Below are 17,059 nucleotides of genomic sequence, written 5' to 3' on the forward strand. Positions count from 1 at the left end.
TGACCAAGTGGTGTGTTCTGGAGCCCATAAAGTGCCCAGCCGAAGATCTCGATCCCGTTGGCTGCTGGGTGCGCTTTCGGATCCTCGGTTGGCGCTGTCTCGATCTGTCCCGCCTCTCGCATCGCCATCCTCTCCCAATCGCCCCCCTCCCATCCTCCCGCTGGCCAGAAAGGACAGTCTCGTCGCTGCCAGCGATCAACCGCAGATCCGTCGGCCCCTCTCTCCATCACCCATCGCCCGTCCCGACACAACACCGACACAACACCGGCATCCAGCCGATCATCTACAGTCCGTCGCTCTCGGCAGCCCACAATGTCCACCGCCCCCATGCTCACTAATCCCGCGGACCAACATGTCCCGTCGCCCACCCAACCCGCCAGCGGTCCGTTCAAGCATCTTTCGCATATCGATCTCCAGACCAGAACGTTGGCGGCTTTGCCGCCGTCGCATCATTCCAGGTGAGGGCCGCTCTGCTGCTCGACAATGCCTGCTCGAGGCCGCCTCATCCACACGTTGGCTTGATCTCTGAATGCATCCGGGCACGACTGCCACAGACTCATCTCACCTTGTCCGTTTCTGTCCTCCGTCTCTGTCCTCCGTCTCTGTCCTCCGTCGATGCGGATTGTCCTCAAGCCGTGATCCACGGGCCAAGAGCATATCCCTCGCACATACCCACGATGGCCCCGCGCTTGCCGATATCGTTGTGAGCTACTCCGAGAATGTCCCCATTGATCCGAACGTGCATCCTCAACGGAAGCTCGGTGCATACCCACTCGATCGAGACGTCTGCGATCCAGGACGCTCGGACCCGCCAAAGCACTCAGGAACCCGTCCACAACTCATCACCGCCGAGCTCGCTGATCTCCACCGTCTGTCGCATGAGCTCTCTGAGATACATGGGTCCTCGATCCTGCCGGCCGCTGTCGAGATTCGGCAACTGTCTCCTGGCGAAAGCATGCCGGATATGCATTCGTCACCATTCGACCGCTCTGAGCTGGGCAAACGGCTCTATCTGAGCTCACCACACTCGCTCGCCCGCCAGCCCAAGCCGTCGGATGGAGGCGATGGCCATGGCGACCACGAGGGCCGTCGCAAGAGCAAAAAGTCGAAAAAGTCCAAGGAACACCGGCACAGCTACAACCACCACGATCCAAGCGACCATGATCACCAACGGCTGCCCGGCCACAACCCTGGCGGCAACGGGCGGGGTGATGACCACGACGACGACGACGAGGACATGAACGAAGCCATGGGCGACGAGGAGTGGGAGGCTCGGACAACCAAGAAGCGGTACAAGGAGCTCAAGCGCAAGGTGCTGGCGATCCAGACCGTAAGTTGATCTGATCCGAGCGGGCTCGGTGCGGCATCCCCAATGCCTCATCGTCGAGACCGGAACGATCTGATCCTGCTATGACTCACCAACACATCCCCGGCGATTTATCCGTTAGGAAAACGACGAGCTCTACAAAAAACTGACAAAGATCAAGACGCAAGTGTCGCGGCTAAAGTTTGAGCGAGGGTAGGCGATGATGCAGCACTGTCCTCTGTGCAATTGAAGCCCGGTCTCGGTCGGATGCGTCCCGTCTCGAGCAGTAGAGCCACTCACCCGACGTCCTCGTTTGCATGCAGAATACTATTCAAAAAGCTCGAGAAGGTGAAGAAGGCCGGTCCGGTCAACAAGCCGGCCGACGGCGAGACCAAGGCCGAACACAGCGACGTAAGTGCTCTGGAGCATCTCTGCTCGCACCACAAACCCGATGTACACCGCTTGGGCTAGAGCACGCACCGTTCGGGCTGGAATATGCATTGCTTGGACTGGAATATGCACCGACTCCAACACTGTAGCTTGGCATGCACAAGGCTGACCAGCAACTACCCCTTTTCCAACAATTCGACCAGGAGGGCGAAGGTGGGCGCTGGGACTCAACCAACGAAGGAGAAGCCCGCGACGACGACGGCGCCGAGGCTAACAGAGGCGAGAAACAGCCCAAGAAGAAGCTCAAGCTCACCGATCCCAATGCTCCGCGTCGAGCGACCAACGCCTTCATGTTCTATGCCAACTTGGCCCGCGAGGAGCTGAAGAGGGAACGACAACAAAAGATCAATGACGGAGTCGAGTTGGACGAAGCCAATCTGACCAAGGCACTGGGAGCCAAGTGGAGAAGCCTCGACAACGAGGAGCGAAAGTGTGAGTGCCGCAGGCAAAGTTCATTGGGTCGAGCAACATGGGAACTGGATCCGATGCGGCTGACTCGAGCAGGGCATCCGAGTGCATATACTCACGCCAATTCGTCTGGATGTTCTGGCGGATACAGACTATCAGGAACTCTTCCGCAAAGACGTGGAGCGATATCAGAGAGAGCTTGACGAGTATCTGCAGAACCAGCGGAATGAGGAGGCTGAAGCCAAGAGGCTCGAGAAGGAGGCCAAGGCAGAGGGCCAGGCCGCATTAGCCACCACCCCGCTGGTCCACATTGCCGCGAGCGGATCTCTTGGAGATGCCCTTGGACCCGACAACATCAATCCCGAGGTCGGTGTGGCCATACACTTGCAACCGGCACAGGAGCAGCCGACACAGCAACCACAGTAAAGCCGAAGAGATCACTACATAGGCAGACAGGTGGTCCAAATACATCGAGGTCGTCTTGCATGATGAAATCGGCGGCTCGGACGACACTTGATCCATGTGGCCGCTTGCTGTTGTTCTGGCAGCAGCTGGGTGCTCCGGATTTGTGGCTGCCCACCAACACATGCTGCATACCATGCGAGGTTAATTATGGCGGCCGCCGGGGTGATCCCGTTGATTGCAAATGGCCTGTTGGACGCAGACCATCGCAGACTATCGCAGACTACACTGTCAAAATGGAAACGGGCCTTGCTTCCGAATACAGCACATCCCGAACGACGAGCAGACCAGGGTTGGGCGGGAGCGCGGTGCTTGGGAGAAAGGCGGCGCATCGGCCCTGTCATCTCTCCCGCGGATCTGCCCTCACAGACAACCAGCCTGCGTCCGGTTCCAGCTGGTGTTATGCTCTCGGCCAAAGACCACATGTTCGCCAGGCCATCAACCACGCAGCTCGGCAAGCGAACCCACGGCGAGTTCGAGCAAGACGCCGGCCCGGCCAAGGTGGATGGATGCACTGCAACCCCTCTTTCCTCGTTAGCCCGCCATCATGTCATCCAGCTGGAGGCTCTTCGATCTGCCAACGGGCTGACGTCTCCATATTTTCTCAAGGTTCCGGATGCGATCGACAAGTCCGCTGCACAGCGACCCAAGTGGAATGCCGAAATGGCGAGCCTATGCAAGCAGAGAGCACGGTGAGTCTTGCCCAATGATAGATTGTATCGTCTCACCGAAGCACATTTGGCCTCGATCGGGCAGCCGGATCGCTCTGCATCGTTTGCTGATGTCGACGCTTCTTGCTGCTCGCACCTAGGCTGCTGAAGGGCTCTCCTCCCGATGAAAAATTCGTCAGCGACATTGAGCTGACCCCGTTCACGAAGAACACCAGCGCTGCGACCGTTCAGCTGGTCCGATCTGTGTAAGCGTCGGTGGAAACGGCCTCTCCGTGAAGGAGGTGGGCTTTTGCCTCGAGCTCCTGATGAGCCCAGGGCCGGAGAGGCCCCAGCTGCCCACCAATAGACCCCGCCCCTCACCCTTCTGTTGTCCATTCCAAGCTTCTCCGAGATGCTGCAGACCACATGGATATCGTTCACCATGACCTACATGATCTCACCGGGAGCGGTTGTTCCGCACCTGGAGGCGCACAGCGACAAGCTTCTGGATCTGCCTGTCGTCTTCCTTCGGCCGCGAGGCACAAAAGCCCAAGAGGACGCCTTCAACAAAGTTGTGGACTACATGAGATCGAAGAACCGGGTAGATAATCTTGCGGCAGTCGCTTGGCCTCGATACAGTCGCCCAGGTCCGGGTCTTGGCTAACGCATCGCCATCCCTATTTGATGCATCACTACCTCTGCTTGATCTACCGCCTCGCTCCATACGGCCCTAGTTTGGCCTCATGTTCCTCACAGCCAGCAAGTCCACGCTGCTCTTTGTGCCAACCAAAAGCCTGGAGTCGCATGATCTGTTTGCTCGAACGCTGGGAATCAAAGCTGAGCGGGACGAGTCGCTGGCCGTGCTGTTTTTGCATACGGCAATACCTCTGTCGACCTCGTACTCGATAGAGAAGCCATCGACCTTGATTGACATCAAAGGTTCCACCACGCCAAGCGTTGTCCAAGCCCATCTGATCTGTCAGATCTTTGGCATATCCGAGGAGGTACTCACTGCATCTGGGGATATCCTGCTTCAGTCCATCGGGCCCGTCGACACGATCCGGCCATCCAGTCGATTGGCTCAGGCTGCTCGACCGGTTCACTGGATTCGGTAGCTCAGCTGTCCTGGGCTCACAACCCGGCATCGCTCTCTCTCTCGGCAGATCATCGCGCTGGTCAAGGACAGCTCGTTTGCTTTCTACGGACACCGAGACAGCCAAATCAACCAGGAGATCATTGAAGCGCTTCGATCCTTTCGAGGCCGGCTGGATGAGTCTTTCAGTGATCGTGTCATTTGTGTGCTGGTGAGTCTCTCGGATGTTGTGGTCATTCGCCACCGATGGGATTCTGAGCCTTGCTTTGCAAATGCATCGCTGCTGACCGCCGCCCGGAACTACTCGCTCCGACCCACTCCCAGATCCATCGAGAATTGTGGCCGCAGCTCTCGTTGATGCCAAACTTCAACCGCCTGAAGCTCAAGACTCGGTTCTTTGTCTTTGGAATGTGTGCCACCGTGCCCAGACAGCTGTGGTCTCCACATGAAGTGTTTGCGTCAGGCCGAATCCTGACATTCGACCTCGATCTGCTGGACGACCCTGAGGCGCCAGAGATGATCTCCGAGATCTTTGAGATCATCAAGCTGGTGAGCAGATCGTGTGAGCATCTGTGATCAGGCTCCTCATGGCATTTTGCCCAACTTCTACTCCACGGTTTGCCCGGGCGTCCGCTGTAAGCACCGACCCGAATCTTGACTGACCGCCCTTCCTTTGCCCGCCCCACCCCCCCCCGTGAGCAGGACCAATCCCAGAGCATTGATATCATCCTGCACCCAGACTTCTCAAAAGCAATCCAGACCACCCCTGAGACTACCACGAGCATCGAGAAGGCCAACAGGTAAGGAATCACATACAAGGTCGCCGTCCGACTTACCATGACTATCGCCGGATATCAACTCTCAAGGGGAAACCTCTGGAGCGCTCATTGCAAGGCTTTGGCTCTTGGCAGATCACAAAGCATCGACTATTACATCCGCAAGTTTGAGCGGCTGTATCCTGACAAGCTGAAGCGTTGGGAAGAGATTGAGACCTTTCCGGTACGTTGTGTAGATGGCATAGCATTGACTTGGCCTCACCACAGCTTGACTGGAGGCGTAAATGGCCCGACAAACTGATTCAGCGCATCCTTGTCAGCCACAAGACACCACCGCTTGCTAACACAGCTCCCTCCCAAAACACCCACTCTAGCACCCAACAAAGCCCATTTTGTTCACGATGCTTCAACACCAAAGTCGGTGTGCATTCCGATATCGCAATTTTTGGGTTCTGAAAGGGTCGAGCTTTGTCGATGACCCTGCGACCGAGACCTATGGCGTACACCAGATCCGCTGGCCGCGATGCCAAGTAAGAGCTTACACTCAGGCGTGGCACTGGTCCGGAGCGACAGCAGTGCTCCAGAGCATGGGCGAGCTGCAATGACTGGCTGCGAGTGCAACCAGGTGGTGTACTGACACTCTGTGATCCGGTTCCTACTAGCGATGGCTAACTGCCGCCGAAGGCACGCTTACCTTGGACGAATGAGGGCAAGACACAGTACAGTTCCCCTTTCTGGCATCAGATGTCTGAGACCCACTGATCTACTGTAGGCTCCAGTGGGAAAGCCATGTGATTGCTTCCCGTGCTAGTTGGCAATTTCTTAGTTTTCGTTGGTTTTGGAAAGCATGGTCTTGAATACACTCGGTCGATCTCCTGTGACGACTGGTATTGATGTGTCGATGTGTGAGTGCGGTACATTCACTCGATGCGGGCGGGTGTGTTCAGGCACGAAAATCAGCCCCTGACTCAACACAGAGTCTCCCGTTTCGTTTTGGGGGTGCAGTGCAATAGTCTCCCGCCCTGCAGAAAGTGGTCGCCTGACAGCACCCTCGCATCACCCTGACACTGGCTTCATCTGCATGATTGGCCCCATCTATCACAACTGCTCGTCGCCCCCGAGGCCGGAAAATATAACAGAGCGCGCTTGGCATCGACTCTATCTCGTCGTCCTCGGAGCCATTCAACGCCAAGGGCAACGTCGTTGTGAAAACTCGCCATGGCAGACGCTCAGGAGCGCGGCTTGACGCTGCTGAAAGGCAAAGAGTATGAAGAGGCCATCAAGGTTCTGACGGCCGGCATCGAGCTCGCAAAGTCCGACGCCAAGACCAACAGCGACCTCGCCGCCAACATCCATGTGCTGTATTCGAATAGGTCGGCCGCATACGAGCGCGTGGGAAAGTTCCATGAGGCCCTCGAGGATGCCGAGTTGGCCATCAAGCACAACCCAGAGTGGGGCCAGGGGTACTTCCGCAAGGGACTGGCTGCCCTGCGTCTCGGGCACGAGAAACGGAGCCGGGTCTGGGCGGCCATCGGATGTGAACTGGATCCGCAAATGAAGCAAAACCCGTCCGTCCAGCAGGTTTTCAAGAACCTCGACACCATCGAAGTAATCCACGTCAACCCGGCCAACGCCAAGAAGATCCTGGTGGGAAACCCCATCAGCAAAGACTCGATCTCCGTTCGGATGCCTCTGGGCAGCCCCGAGGCCGAGAAGATCTTTGTGTTTGAGGAGGGCGAATACGAGTTTGAGACCGAAATCGTTATCACCCACGCCGTCGCCATGGTCCCCAAGACCGGCAAAGGTGTCAAGATCACCCGGACGGGTCTCGAGGGCAATGTCCCGCACGCCATCTTTCTCGCCAAGAACACAGCCCGGCTCTTTATCGAGAACCTGGAGATTGTCTCGACCACAGGCGCGGCGCTGTTTGCCCTGGCGCTCACGCAGATGGAGATCCGCAACTGCAGGCTTGTTTCGACTCGCCAACCCCAGGGCAAGGAGATATACGCCGTGACGTGCGACGGATCCGCGTACTTTTACAAGTGCGACATCTCGAACGAGCACGCAAGCGGCATGGTGTTCCGTGAGAACCAGTCAAGTCTGCTGGAAGACTGTGAGATTCACGGCTGCAAGAACGTGGGTCTCGAGGCCAAGGACGGAGGCAGCTTCCGCGCCGTCCGATGCAAGATTTTCCAGAACAACCAAGGCGCGGTCGTCTGGAAGCAAGCCAGCGTCGTCGAGATGCAGAACTGCGAGGTCTACGGCAACAACTCTGAAGGCATCATCTGCAATGGCGCCAAGATGCGGCTGGATCACTGCCAGATCCACCACAACTCATGGGGCACCATCTTCTTGAGCCAGGCATACTGCGATGTGAATGGCAACCAGATATTCAAGAATCTCTTTTGGGGTGCGCTGGTGCTCGGCGGTTCGAATGCCCGCCTGGTGGAAAACGAGATTCATGGAAATGGTAAGATTCACAGAGCTCGCGAGGGAGAGTGAGTCGGAGTGGAGAGAGTAGCACCGCTTGCTTTGAGAGAGGAGCAGGGCGCACGCCGCGCTGCAGAGACCGGACTGCCCAAGCAGATAGCAAGACAGGTCGCTCGTGATATTTTAGAGCGCCGACGTGCTTCATTTGTTCATCCCGGGCAGCTGCTGACAGTGTGATTTTTTTGCTTCAATCAACCCTGGTCATTGCATATCCAAGGCTGTGGCGGTATTCGCCTCTGCCCCAACTTTCAGGGCCGGGTTGAGATCCTGTCCAACTATGTTCATCACAACCGCGGCCCCGGCTTCTGGAACGAGATCGAAGACAGTGCGCTGCTGGAGACGCCCGAGTACGCCAAGTTGGTGCAGGGCCCCATCCCCGAAGCCAAACGAGCCACGATGCATCTCCCACCCGGCGAAACTCGGCTCCACACCGCCGCTCCGATCCTGCAGGACAATGTCTTTGAAGAGAACTCGGAAGTGAAAGCCCATCCAACCGAGAGGCGCCAGGAGCAGTGTACCTTGTGCCAGATCACCAGTTCGTCATCTCGAAAGCTGCAGCGATGTGCCAAGTGTCCCTCAAAGTACTGCAGCAAGGAGTGGTGAGTTGCTCGATCACGGTGCCACCGGTCGGTGCGGCATGGCAAAGGCGTCGGTGCTGGACTGGTGCGCTTGTGAGAGGTTTGATCCAGATACCGGAATCAGACCAAGCCACCTTCAACAGCGGCCTGAGCACGGTTGTGGGTGCTCGATTTACGATCTGACCCTGTGGTCTCATCCATGACTTGGACTCTTTCGGCCCGCTATATGGCCTCTGCGGCCACAGCCAAGCCCTGGACTGGAAGCGTCACAAGGACTTGTGCAAAAACTTCCAAACCAACCACGTCCTCATCATCAAGCCTGAGGACTTCACCGCTGCTCGATATGAGTGCCCTCCCGAAAAGAGCACACACGCCCTGCCACCGCTGCGCAACGGCAAGCGATTCATCGTCAAGGTGCTGACCGACGAAGAAGAGACGGGCCCAACCTCGCCCCTCACGCTCTACGACGAGTCCGGAAACGTCGACCACCAGTTCCGGTCGCCCGAGCTCTATCAGTTGGCCATGGACTGCGGCAACATGTGCATCACTCAGCTTACGGCCAAGAAAATGTTTTTGTGGGCCGCCTTCGAAAACAACGCCAAGGGCGAGGTTCTCAAGGTCTTCACGAACGAGTTGGCTCCATGGCAGGTGTGGTAGTCAAGGGTTGTGGGGGGCGTGGATCGCGATGCATAGATGGGGGTTTGTCGATCGATAAGACGAGACACCTAGCACTCCAAACAACGCACGCCATGCACGCACGAGTATCTTCCTGATTTGCGTTGGGATTTCAGAGCTGAGCCTGTCGTGCCGAGTTAAATGACGAATCCGATCACAGGGCCTGCAGTTACTTGATCCCGGCTTCTGAATACACATGTCCAGTCGCCCCATTGCAGGCATATAAGCACTGCCAATGTTTGTGCGGATGTTGATGATCGCCTATCGGGGTCGGCTCGTTTGCCCACGGATGCACTCCACCAACACGGCATTTGCTCTCGGACTGTTCGAAGCGGCGATGGTGGCGATGAATCGATATGGCGGTATATATTAGCAGCCAGGCAGTCTCGCTTCCGCTCGGATGACCATTGCCTGCACCTGCCGAGCGCTGTTTTCAGGTGCTGATTCTTCAAGGCACCTCAGTCTACATAGACAAACTTCCGTGGTGGGGGTCGTGCCGGCACTACATCCTTGAGGAGCGATGAGTAGTCGCGACGGAACTGGATTTGGGTCTCTGTGACCGATTTTGCCTCGTCCTCGGAGCAAATTTGCACATCCAAATGCTCCGAATCCAGTGTCAGTGAAACCGCAGTGGGCGGCTCCCGGGCATTGAGCCGCACATATCGTTCCAGCGTGATATGGCGATCAGACCAGTGCTTCAGCCGACCAACGATTTGGAGCGACAGGGAGGGAGGCAGATTCGCTGCAGGGAGATCGAGCAAGAGCCGGGCGGCGAGAGCTCGACCACAGTTGCTCCAGCCATCGTCTCCGGGACGAGAACGAACGATAGCCCAGTCGGCGCCGTCTTTTGGGACTCGGGCGGCTGGCACGCGGGCCGAGTACTCTGTGAAGGCAGCGCCGAGATTGCGGTGGTTCATGTCTGAGAAGCCGCTGAGGATCGGATGGCGCCTCGAAAGGGAGAGACACATCTCTGGCGGCAGGACAAAGGCGCTGCGGGACTGGTCGCCGCAAAAGCCGTTCATCTGGTCGAACCACTGCTCGGTTATCTTGAATGGGGCCTCGTTCTCTTGTCGGTCGCTGGCGTCCAGGAACAGTCGTGAGCCCTGTGTGCTCGAGGCCGTCTGGAACCACCGCGGGAAGAGTCGCTTGGATCGGTGGATGGGCCCATAGAGCACTATATCGGCCAGGGTCGGAGCAACAGTATCCTTGACGAACCAGGGGTTCCGACTGGTCTTGAAGCAAGACTCGACCCACGACAGGACCGAGTAGAGCGGATAGCTATCTGGCGGGACTTTGCTTGTCGATGACGAGAGCTGGCTGGCCGCCGACGAATGCTTTGGCAACTCGAGAAGGGGCGAGGTCGCCGGATAAAATACATTGTCGGCCCAGTGGATGAACTCGTCCGGGGGGTGTGTCTCCATCAGGGCGTCGCCGCTGGGGTCGTAGAAGTAGGACGGCTCTGGAAACCTGGGAAAGAGATAGCAAGCGGCGAGCTGTCAGCGATAGCGGAACCGCCCGGCAAACGCAGATGTCGGTTGGCCCAGACGATCGCTATCGCAGAGTCACCGAGACGAAGGCGATATCGACAGCACAATCGCAGCGTCCTGGCCACCGTCAGATCGAGGGATGAATCTGGACATACTTGATCTCCAGAAAGCGCAGGATCGCTGAAAAGCCGACGATAAAGTCGGATCCGTTCTGCAGGAGAGGCTCGTGCGGCTTCAGCAGCAAATATCCGCCGGTGACATCGACGAGGGGGTCGGGAAGGCCTTCGAGCCTGTTGTTCTTGAGCGTGTGGTGGCATTCGTAGAACTCGGTGCCCTTGAAGGTTAGGGCATACCGGATGCGCTCATACTCGTCCTGCGATCGCTGGAGATACGGCGGCAGAGCGGCTGCGCGGGAGAGGGTTGGATCGGGCTGGAAGGAGTGGACAACGATCGGCGGCGAGTCTCTGGGATAGCGGCTCACGGCGAACTGAGCAGCCAGCCGGTTGATCAAGCCTGTTTTTGTGGTTGCCATGGCTCAGCCGGGTCAGCTGCGGGTTTGGGTTGATTGCGGCTCCTGCGAGCGATTGCAGATCCGGAGAGCGAGATGAGCAACGAAGCAAGGCAGATCGACGCGTCGGCTGCACTGCGGGTCTTGGGATGGCCTGCGCCTGCGCGGGCTCTGGACCGATTCGCATCTGTTCGCATCTGTTCGCATCTGTTCGCATCTGTTCGCATCTGTTCGCATCTGTTCGCATCTGTTCGCATCTGTTCGCATCTGTTTCCGTTGTTGGTCCATCGCGGTGCCTCGCTCAGGCGGTTTCGGTGCTCCGGAGCGTCCATGGCGCTTCCCAGCGGATAGCCCACGATCCGGCTGGGGAATATCCGGGCTCAGGATCCGCCACACAAATCAAGGCCCTCCACGTTGCCAAGGCCGCAGTCTCCACAGCACATCGGTCTTGTCTCGGACTGGGCGGGGGAGAGCGATTCGCTTGTCAGAGTGACGACTTTGGCAAACGGGGGGACCTACGGACTGTTCCAGCGCGGCTGTGGCTGCCAATCAGTCCGACAGAATGCGATACGGGATTTGTCAACTGGACCCGGGGTGTCTGGGCCGATCAGAGGGTTCTCGGCCGCCGAGGTGCTATATCAAGCCGGCCCATCTGCGACGGCGTTACACATTCCACCGATCGCTTTCCCTTGCCCACCACCGCATCCCTCATCATCCAACACCGCACTGCACCGATGCTCGCCAAGGCCGGCATCCTCCGTGCCTTCACGGCGCTCGTCCTCCTCTGGGTGTCTCTGGCTTCGTTTGCCTCGGCCGCTGTCAACATTCCGCTCGACGACGCTGTTCTTGGCCCAAAGAACATCCTCGTCGTCACCGCACCAGCTTCCGGACACGCCAACCCGCTGCTCGTTCTTGCCTATGAACTCGCCAGCCGTGGCCACAACGTCACCTTTGTCACAAGCACCAGCTACTCCGTTCCCGAGTACGGACGAAACTCGACCATCCACTTCCACCAGTTCGAGGAAACGGTGCCCATCATAGCAACACTCAACAAGGCCTCCAAACACATCTCGGAGCCCTCCTCATCTGTCTTTTCGATCCTATCTCGCTTCCGGGGTTTTCGCATCGCCATCGGCGCCCTGAGCTCCTTCGAGTATGATGTTGTCCAGGAAGTTATCAAGAACGTCGACACCCGCTCCACGGACCTCATCATTGGCGGTTTTTTCCTTGGTCCCGTAAGTATGCGCGAGACTGGCAGCGGCCCACAGGCGGGCCTAAATCGGCTGTTGCTGGCGATAAAGTCCAGCCGGAATCATGTCGATATTGCCAGAGCTGCCATAAAGTTCCTTATTCACTCACCACCAACACCGCCGGTATCCATCTGCTTCTTCACCAACTGCCGGCGACAGGTTGTGGATGTCTTGAACGAGGTCCTCGGCATTCCAGTCGTTGTGCACTACCTGATGATCGTCCTCAACTACTACAGCCCTTCGAATCTGTACCTGGACAGCCTCACCATCACCCCCTTTGACACAACCGCAACCGCCGAGATGACTGTGTTTTCCGCTCTCAAGGCCATCCCGCTCCGCATCATACCCATGCTGGGTCGCTATATCCGGTGGTATGAACGACGCCAGATCTTCAAGTGGGTCAAGACTACCCTGTCCGAGTACCTTCCCCAGGTCCAGGGACCTCCTCAGCCCATCGTCGGCCTCGTCAGCAACGAGTGGGGCTTCCATCCGGCCCAGTTGACAAACCCTAGCATGCGCATGGGCGGCATCTGGGTGCCTGCTGCCCAAGATTTTCCGCTTCCATCCGGAGCTGAAGGAGTGGCTCGACAGCGCCGAGCGGCCTGTTGTCTATGTCTCGACCGGCACCGTCGCCCGGCCCACGAACGAGACGCTGCTCGCCTTCTTTGATGCCTTCAGCACGACGACCGAGTTCCAGACCGTTTGGTCGCTCAAGAAGGATCTCCAGAGCAACCTGAAGGAGCTCCTGGGCGACCGTGAGTGGCCCAAGCACGTCTACGTCCACCACTTTGTCCCGCAGCTTGCTGTCCTCGAGCACCCCTCCGTCAAGGTCTTCTTCACCCACGGAGGCTGGAACAGCGTCTCGGAGGGTCTCTGGAGCGGCACGCCGATGCTGGGAATGCCATTCTTTGGTGAGTAACTGCTATCGACGACAGTGCGTCCCAGCGACTGATACACGAGTCGTGGGCTTGGGCTGGCTTGTCACAACAGACCATGAGATGGCGAACCAGGTTTTGGCCCCATGCATGTGCTGCCGATTCCGTTAAATGCGAGTGTGTATGCTCGGTCGTTGCTGACATGCCTCCCGATGCGATGTGCTGTCGCCGTTTCGACAGGTGACCAGCCCTACAACGTAGCCCAGTCCGTGCACATGGGACTTGCCCTCGACGTCGACAAGTCCATCATGACCTCGCCCGACAAGGCCGGCACCACCCACTTGATCCAGGAGAAGCTGCACCGCCTCATCCGCGAGCCGTCCTTTGCCGAGCAATCTCGCCAAGCCCGCCGCACCTTCCGGGCGATGGGCGGCGTCAAGAAGGGTGCCAATATCGTCGAGGAGATCCTCAAGATCGGCAACACCCGGGCATACGCCTTCCCAGACAACCTGGATGCCGTCGCGGCTGCGTTTGCGATTCTGGCGGCCAGCGGTGCCATCGCAGCCTTTGGTACCTACAAGCTCGGCTCGTGGGGATTCAAGCGCTTGTTCAAGTCGGCCCCAAAGCAGAAGATCGAGTGAGAGTGTTCTGTTGGCAATATTCGATATTCAAGGCGATCCAGGGTCTCGTTTGGTCTCAGGTCACTTCGCCCGCTATTTTTACAGCTACACGCACAAAAGCCTCTTTGATAATACTTTTCCAGTGCCCTCTAGCGCCCCGGTGATTGCCTTGTCTGTGAATAGGCTCGCCCGTTCGAAAATACGGCCCTCATGCGATATCACACACGCAGGGGTAATATATTGCTGCTATTTTGCTGTATCGCGCGGCTTAGTCGACGGTGATGCGGGCATCGAGCGAAGGGAAGTCTTCAAAGAAGGACTATGGAGCCATGTAATTCAGGTCGCGAGTGGAGCGGGCGTGTGCCATCAGAGCCGAGAGCGATGGCAGTGAGACGGGAATGACGTTCGCAGATGCCAGTCGCACGGTGCAAGGCGCATATACGAGTCGTGAGAGAGCCGATTGCGATCAGATGATGGTGTCGCACGAATCGAGTCGGTCCGTCGTGCCGGAGCCAAAACGGAGCGATGGTGAGTAAAGTACAAATGGGCAGCGAGGGTCATTCTTCTCTCAGCCAACAGGGCGTCATCCTGCCGTCCACCATCCTCGAAACGTGGCTGTATCGGTCATCGGAAGTAGCCAAGTACATCATCGCACATCGCCGATTCAGCACCAGAGACGTGGGTGCGGACGCTAACATATTACCTCAAAGAGATCGATGGCGTACTGGACATCGTGGACACCGCAGGTCTCGCGGATCGAGTGCATGCTGAGCTGGGGGTTGCCAATGTCGACGGTTCGCAGACCGAGCTTGGCGCTCAGCATGGGGCCGATGGTGGAGCCGCAGGGCGAGTCGTTGCGAACGACGAATTCCTGGATGGGGGTGTTTCGCTTCTTGGCCAGCTCGCGGATGATCAGGGTGGTGACGGCAGTGGTGGCATAGCGCTGGTTGGCGTTGATCTTGACGCCAACACCCTGGTTCATCTGGGGCCGGTGGTTGCTTTCGTGCTTTTCTGGAGGATCATCGGATGGGGTATCAAGCAAAGACGTATCGATTGGAGCACCAGATGCATCAGCCGGTGGTCATGCGGGCACGCAGGGTCTGGGTGATCTAGCCACCGATATACATCCTCAACGTATCGCATGGCACACACGCCATCCACCACACCAAATTGCAGCCTAGTCGAGATGGAGGCAGCAATCAGACGATGCCTGAACGAAATCTTACCGGCATAGTTGGGGTGGACAGCGTGCGCCATATCAGCAGAGACGAGCAGCGACTTGAGCAGCGACTCCTCAAAGGCAGTCTGGCATGGACAGAGGGAGCAACCAAGCTCATGTTAGCTGTGCGGCCTTGGCTGCACAAGCACAGCCACACATCGAGCGGGGCCATTCAGGGCCCTACCTTCGAGACTGGAGCGCTGAGACCGACAATATCCACATCAGCAATGCGCTTCAGGACCACGGTCAGCAGGTTTGAGTCGGCACCATGGGCGGTGTTGCTTCCAACTTCCTCGTTATCGAACAAGGCAACAAGACGGATGTTGGGGTCGTTGGCAACGGAGGTGGGTTCGCGGAGGCTGTTGGTGAGGGCCTGGGAGATGATTGCACGATTTAGAAGCACATCCAAAACCAGCAGCAGATGCTCTGAGCCGCAGGGCGCCGAGAATATTGTCGCAACAAGCCGAGCACCGACGCTGAAGCAATCAATGATGCAAAAGTGATGCCCACCTTGATGGAGCAGAAGGACATCATCAAGTTGTCGAGGCGCGCGGAGAAGATGTACTCTTGCTCGATGCCGCCGATGGTGGCGGGGACGGTGTCGTACAGGCAAATCTCAAAGTCGCCGATCTGATCAGCTGCATATGCAGACGCGGGTGTCAGCAGCGGATTGCGACCCACGACAGCAGGCTCGGTCGTCCTCTCCCTTCCCACTTTGCTAGCGATCGCGCAGTCATTGCCGGCGCTCCAAGAGCGGTGTTTGGGAACCAGCCCGGCACTTTCTTGGATGGCTCACACGAACCTTGAATGTTCAGCTCCTTGGCGATGCGCTGGAGCAGGACAGGGTGGTGAACGGCGCTGTCGTCCTTCTTCTCGCCGTTGAGGCTGCGTTCGGTCAAGCAAGTTGGCAGCACCGCATTGTGTTAGCCGGTGGGCGGAAACCACAGATATGCACGCTGGAACCGAATCAATGGCCCACATCAAGCAGACGGGCCCAATGTGCGTCGGCCGGGTGGAAGATGAGAGTGTGGCACACGTACGCTTTGCTGGCCGAGGCCAGAATGGGAGTGAGCTGGACCTCTTTGTTGAACTTGAAGCCTTCGTCGATGCCGCGATCCAGGTGAATGGCCAAGGTCGGGATTCGGAGGATGGGCTCGTCGATCTTGACAAGTTGGTGCTCCCACTTGTCCTCCTGGGTGTGGACAAGGACACGGCCAGCGATACTGATCCGCGAATGCACCCACCGATGCAGCAGTGTCGATCCAAAGTATTAAGGCAACGCTCTCTTTCACATATCCTCGACACAGCGCGGCACGACCATATGGTGCTGTTGGCCGCAGAGCAGGCTCACCTCAAGTCGCGATCGAACCAGGTGTTCCAGAGGCCGCCACCGTAAGTCTGGACGCCGACCTGGAGATAGCCCACAGACTCCTTCTTGGACTTGGGCTTGAGCTGGATGAAAGACGTTGCAGCAGCGCGGCCGCGGATCAGTCGACATCGATCGTGGTTGGCGGCAAGCTGCACATGAACCAACACGGCCAAACTGAGGAGCTTGTCCTGGAGATCCGGGAACGGGGCAATCGGGCAGGCCAGTGAGGACGGACATACCTTCAAGCACGGCGAATCGGTGTGGGCGCCCAGGATCGAGAAGCCGTTGCCGGGGGCATACTTTCCGCCGACGACGAAGGCGATCAGGGCCGACTGGTTGCGGGTGAAAAAGTACTTGCCGTTGCGCTGGATCTTGTTTGCCCAGCTGTCGCGCTCCTTCAGCTCGACAAAGCCCTGCTCGAGCAGAAGCTTCTTGGACTCGGCGACGGCGTGGAAGGGCGACGGCGAGGCGTTGACAAACTTGATGAACTGGGAAGCGGCGGAGGACTGCAGCAACCAGGACGAGATATGGGTGTGTATCAGCAAGCGGTGCTGCGTGCAGGACGAGCGCAAGAGCCACCCGACCTCGTTCAGATCATCTCCAGCGGCTGTTTGCCGGGGCCGCAGGATGCGCGTTGGACTTTGCGAGCAAGCAGCAGCACGCCTACCATCGTGCCGATCAAACTCTTGGGATTCATGCAGCAGCAGACGAGCGCAGAGCAGATGGATGCAGACCGAAGAAGGACAGGGAGGCAGCGGGCCAGCGGGGGTGGCGGATGGAACGAGGCACCCGATGCCGAATGCTGCGCACGGGCCCCATGGTCGCACGGGCACCAGCCCCACG

The 17,059-nt window shown here is 58.0% G+C and overlaps 6 protein-coding genes across 6 annotated transcripts; 4 read left to right on the forward strand and 2 right to left on the reverse strand.

The window, feature by feature from the left end:
* Positions 1-1,992: 1,992 nt before the first annotated feature.
* BJ171DRAFT_407768 (high mobility group box domain-containing protein) lies at positions 1,993-2,374 on the forward strand (the record flags this gene model as incomplete). Its single annotated transcript, XM_053107254.1, has 2 exons — positions 1,993-2,188; positions 2,316-2,374. Coding segments are annotated over 2 exons (255 nt in total), but the record flags the coding sequence as incomplete, so codon positions are not given.
* Positions 2,375-2,927: 553 nt separating this feature from the next.
* BJ171DRAFT_532112 (uncharacterized protein) lies at positions 2,928-6,029 on the forward strand. The gene is made up of 11 exons (XM_053112763.1): positions 2,928-3,127; positions 3,236-3,318; positions 3,438-3,542; positions 3,679-3,877; positions 4,011-4,280; positions 4,440-4,580; positions 4,694-4,918; positions 5,072-5,169; positions 5,281-5,368; positions 5,520-5,675; positions 5,808-6,029. The coding sequence occupies exons 1-11, from the start codon at positions 3,029-3,031 to the stop codon at positions 5,850-5,852; spliced, it is 1,509 nt and encodes a 502-aa protein (XP_052962139.1). The 5' UTR covers positions 2,928-3,028; the 3' UTR covers positions 5,853-6,029.
* A 334-nt stretch (positions 6,030-6,363) lies between these two features.
* BJ171DRAFT_640866 (uncharacterized protein) lies at positions 6,364-9,218 on the forward strand (the record flags this gene model as incomplete). Its single annotated transcript, XM_053115770.1, has 3 exons — positions 6,364-7,615; positions 7,853-8,234; positions 8,459-9,218. The coding sequence occupies 3 exons, from the start codon at positions 6,364-6,366 to the stop codon at positions 8,868-8,870; spliced, it is 2,046 nt and encodes a 681-aa protein (XP_052962140.1). The 3' UTR covers positions 8,871-9,218.
* Position 9,219: 1 nt separating this feature from the next.
* Positions 9,220-11,117, reverse strand: BJ171DRAFT_301251 (uncharacterized protein). Its single transcript, XM_053107003.1, has 2 exons — positions 10,531-11,117; positions 9,220-10,355 (listed from the first exon to the last, which is right to left on the reverse strand). Exons 1-2 carry the CDS (start codon positions 10,905-10,907, stop codon positions 9,347-9,349), a joined length of 1,386 nt encoding a protein of 461 aa, XP_052962141.1. The 5' UTR covers positions 10,908-11,117; the 3' UTR covers positions 9,220-9,346.
* A 189-nt stretch (positions 11,118-11,306) lies between these two features.
* Positions 11,307-13,846, forward strand: BJ171DRAFT_532117 (uncharacterized protein). Its single transcript, XM_053112764.1, has 4 exons — positions 11,307-12,118; positions 12,293-12,667; positions 12,705-13,044; positions 13,249-13,846. The coding sequence occupies exons 1-4, from the start codon at positions 11,618-11,620 to the stop codon at positions 13,647-13,649; spliced, it is 1,617 nt and encodes a 538-aa protein (XP_052962142.1). The 5' UTR covers positions 11,307-11,617; the 3' UTR covers positions 13,650-13,846.
* On the reverse strand, positions 13,847-16,942 carry BJ171DRAFT_532119 (peptidase M18). Its single transcript, XM_053112765.1, has 10 exons — positions 16,884-16,942; positions 16,456-16,722; positions 16,199-16,299; positions 15,888-16,070; positions 15,650-15,732; positions 15,358-15,485; positions 15,032-15,220; positions 14,855-14,933; positions 14,332-14,639; positions 13,847-13,947 (listed from the first exon to the last, which is right to left on the reverse strand). Exons 1-10 carry the CDS (start codon positions 16,911-16,913, stop codon positions 13,897-13,899), a joined length of 1,419 nt encoding a protein of 472 aa, XP_052962143.1. The 5' UTR covers positions 16,914-16,942; the 3' UTR covers positions 13,847-13,896.
* Positions 16,943-17,059: the final 117 nt, after the last annotated feature.

The sequence above is a fragment of the Polychytrium aggregatum genome, assembly GCF_025602895.1.
Source record: "Polychytrium aggregatum strain JEL109 chromosome Unknown BJ171scaffold_84, whole genome shotgun sequence".
NCBI classification, from domain to species: domain Eukaryota; kingdom Fungi; phylum Chytridiomycota; class Chytridiomycetes; order Polychytriales; genus Polychytrium; species Polychytrium aggregatum.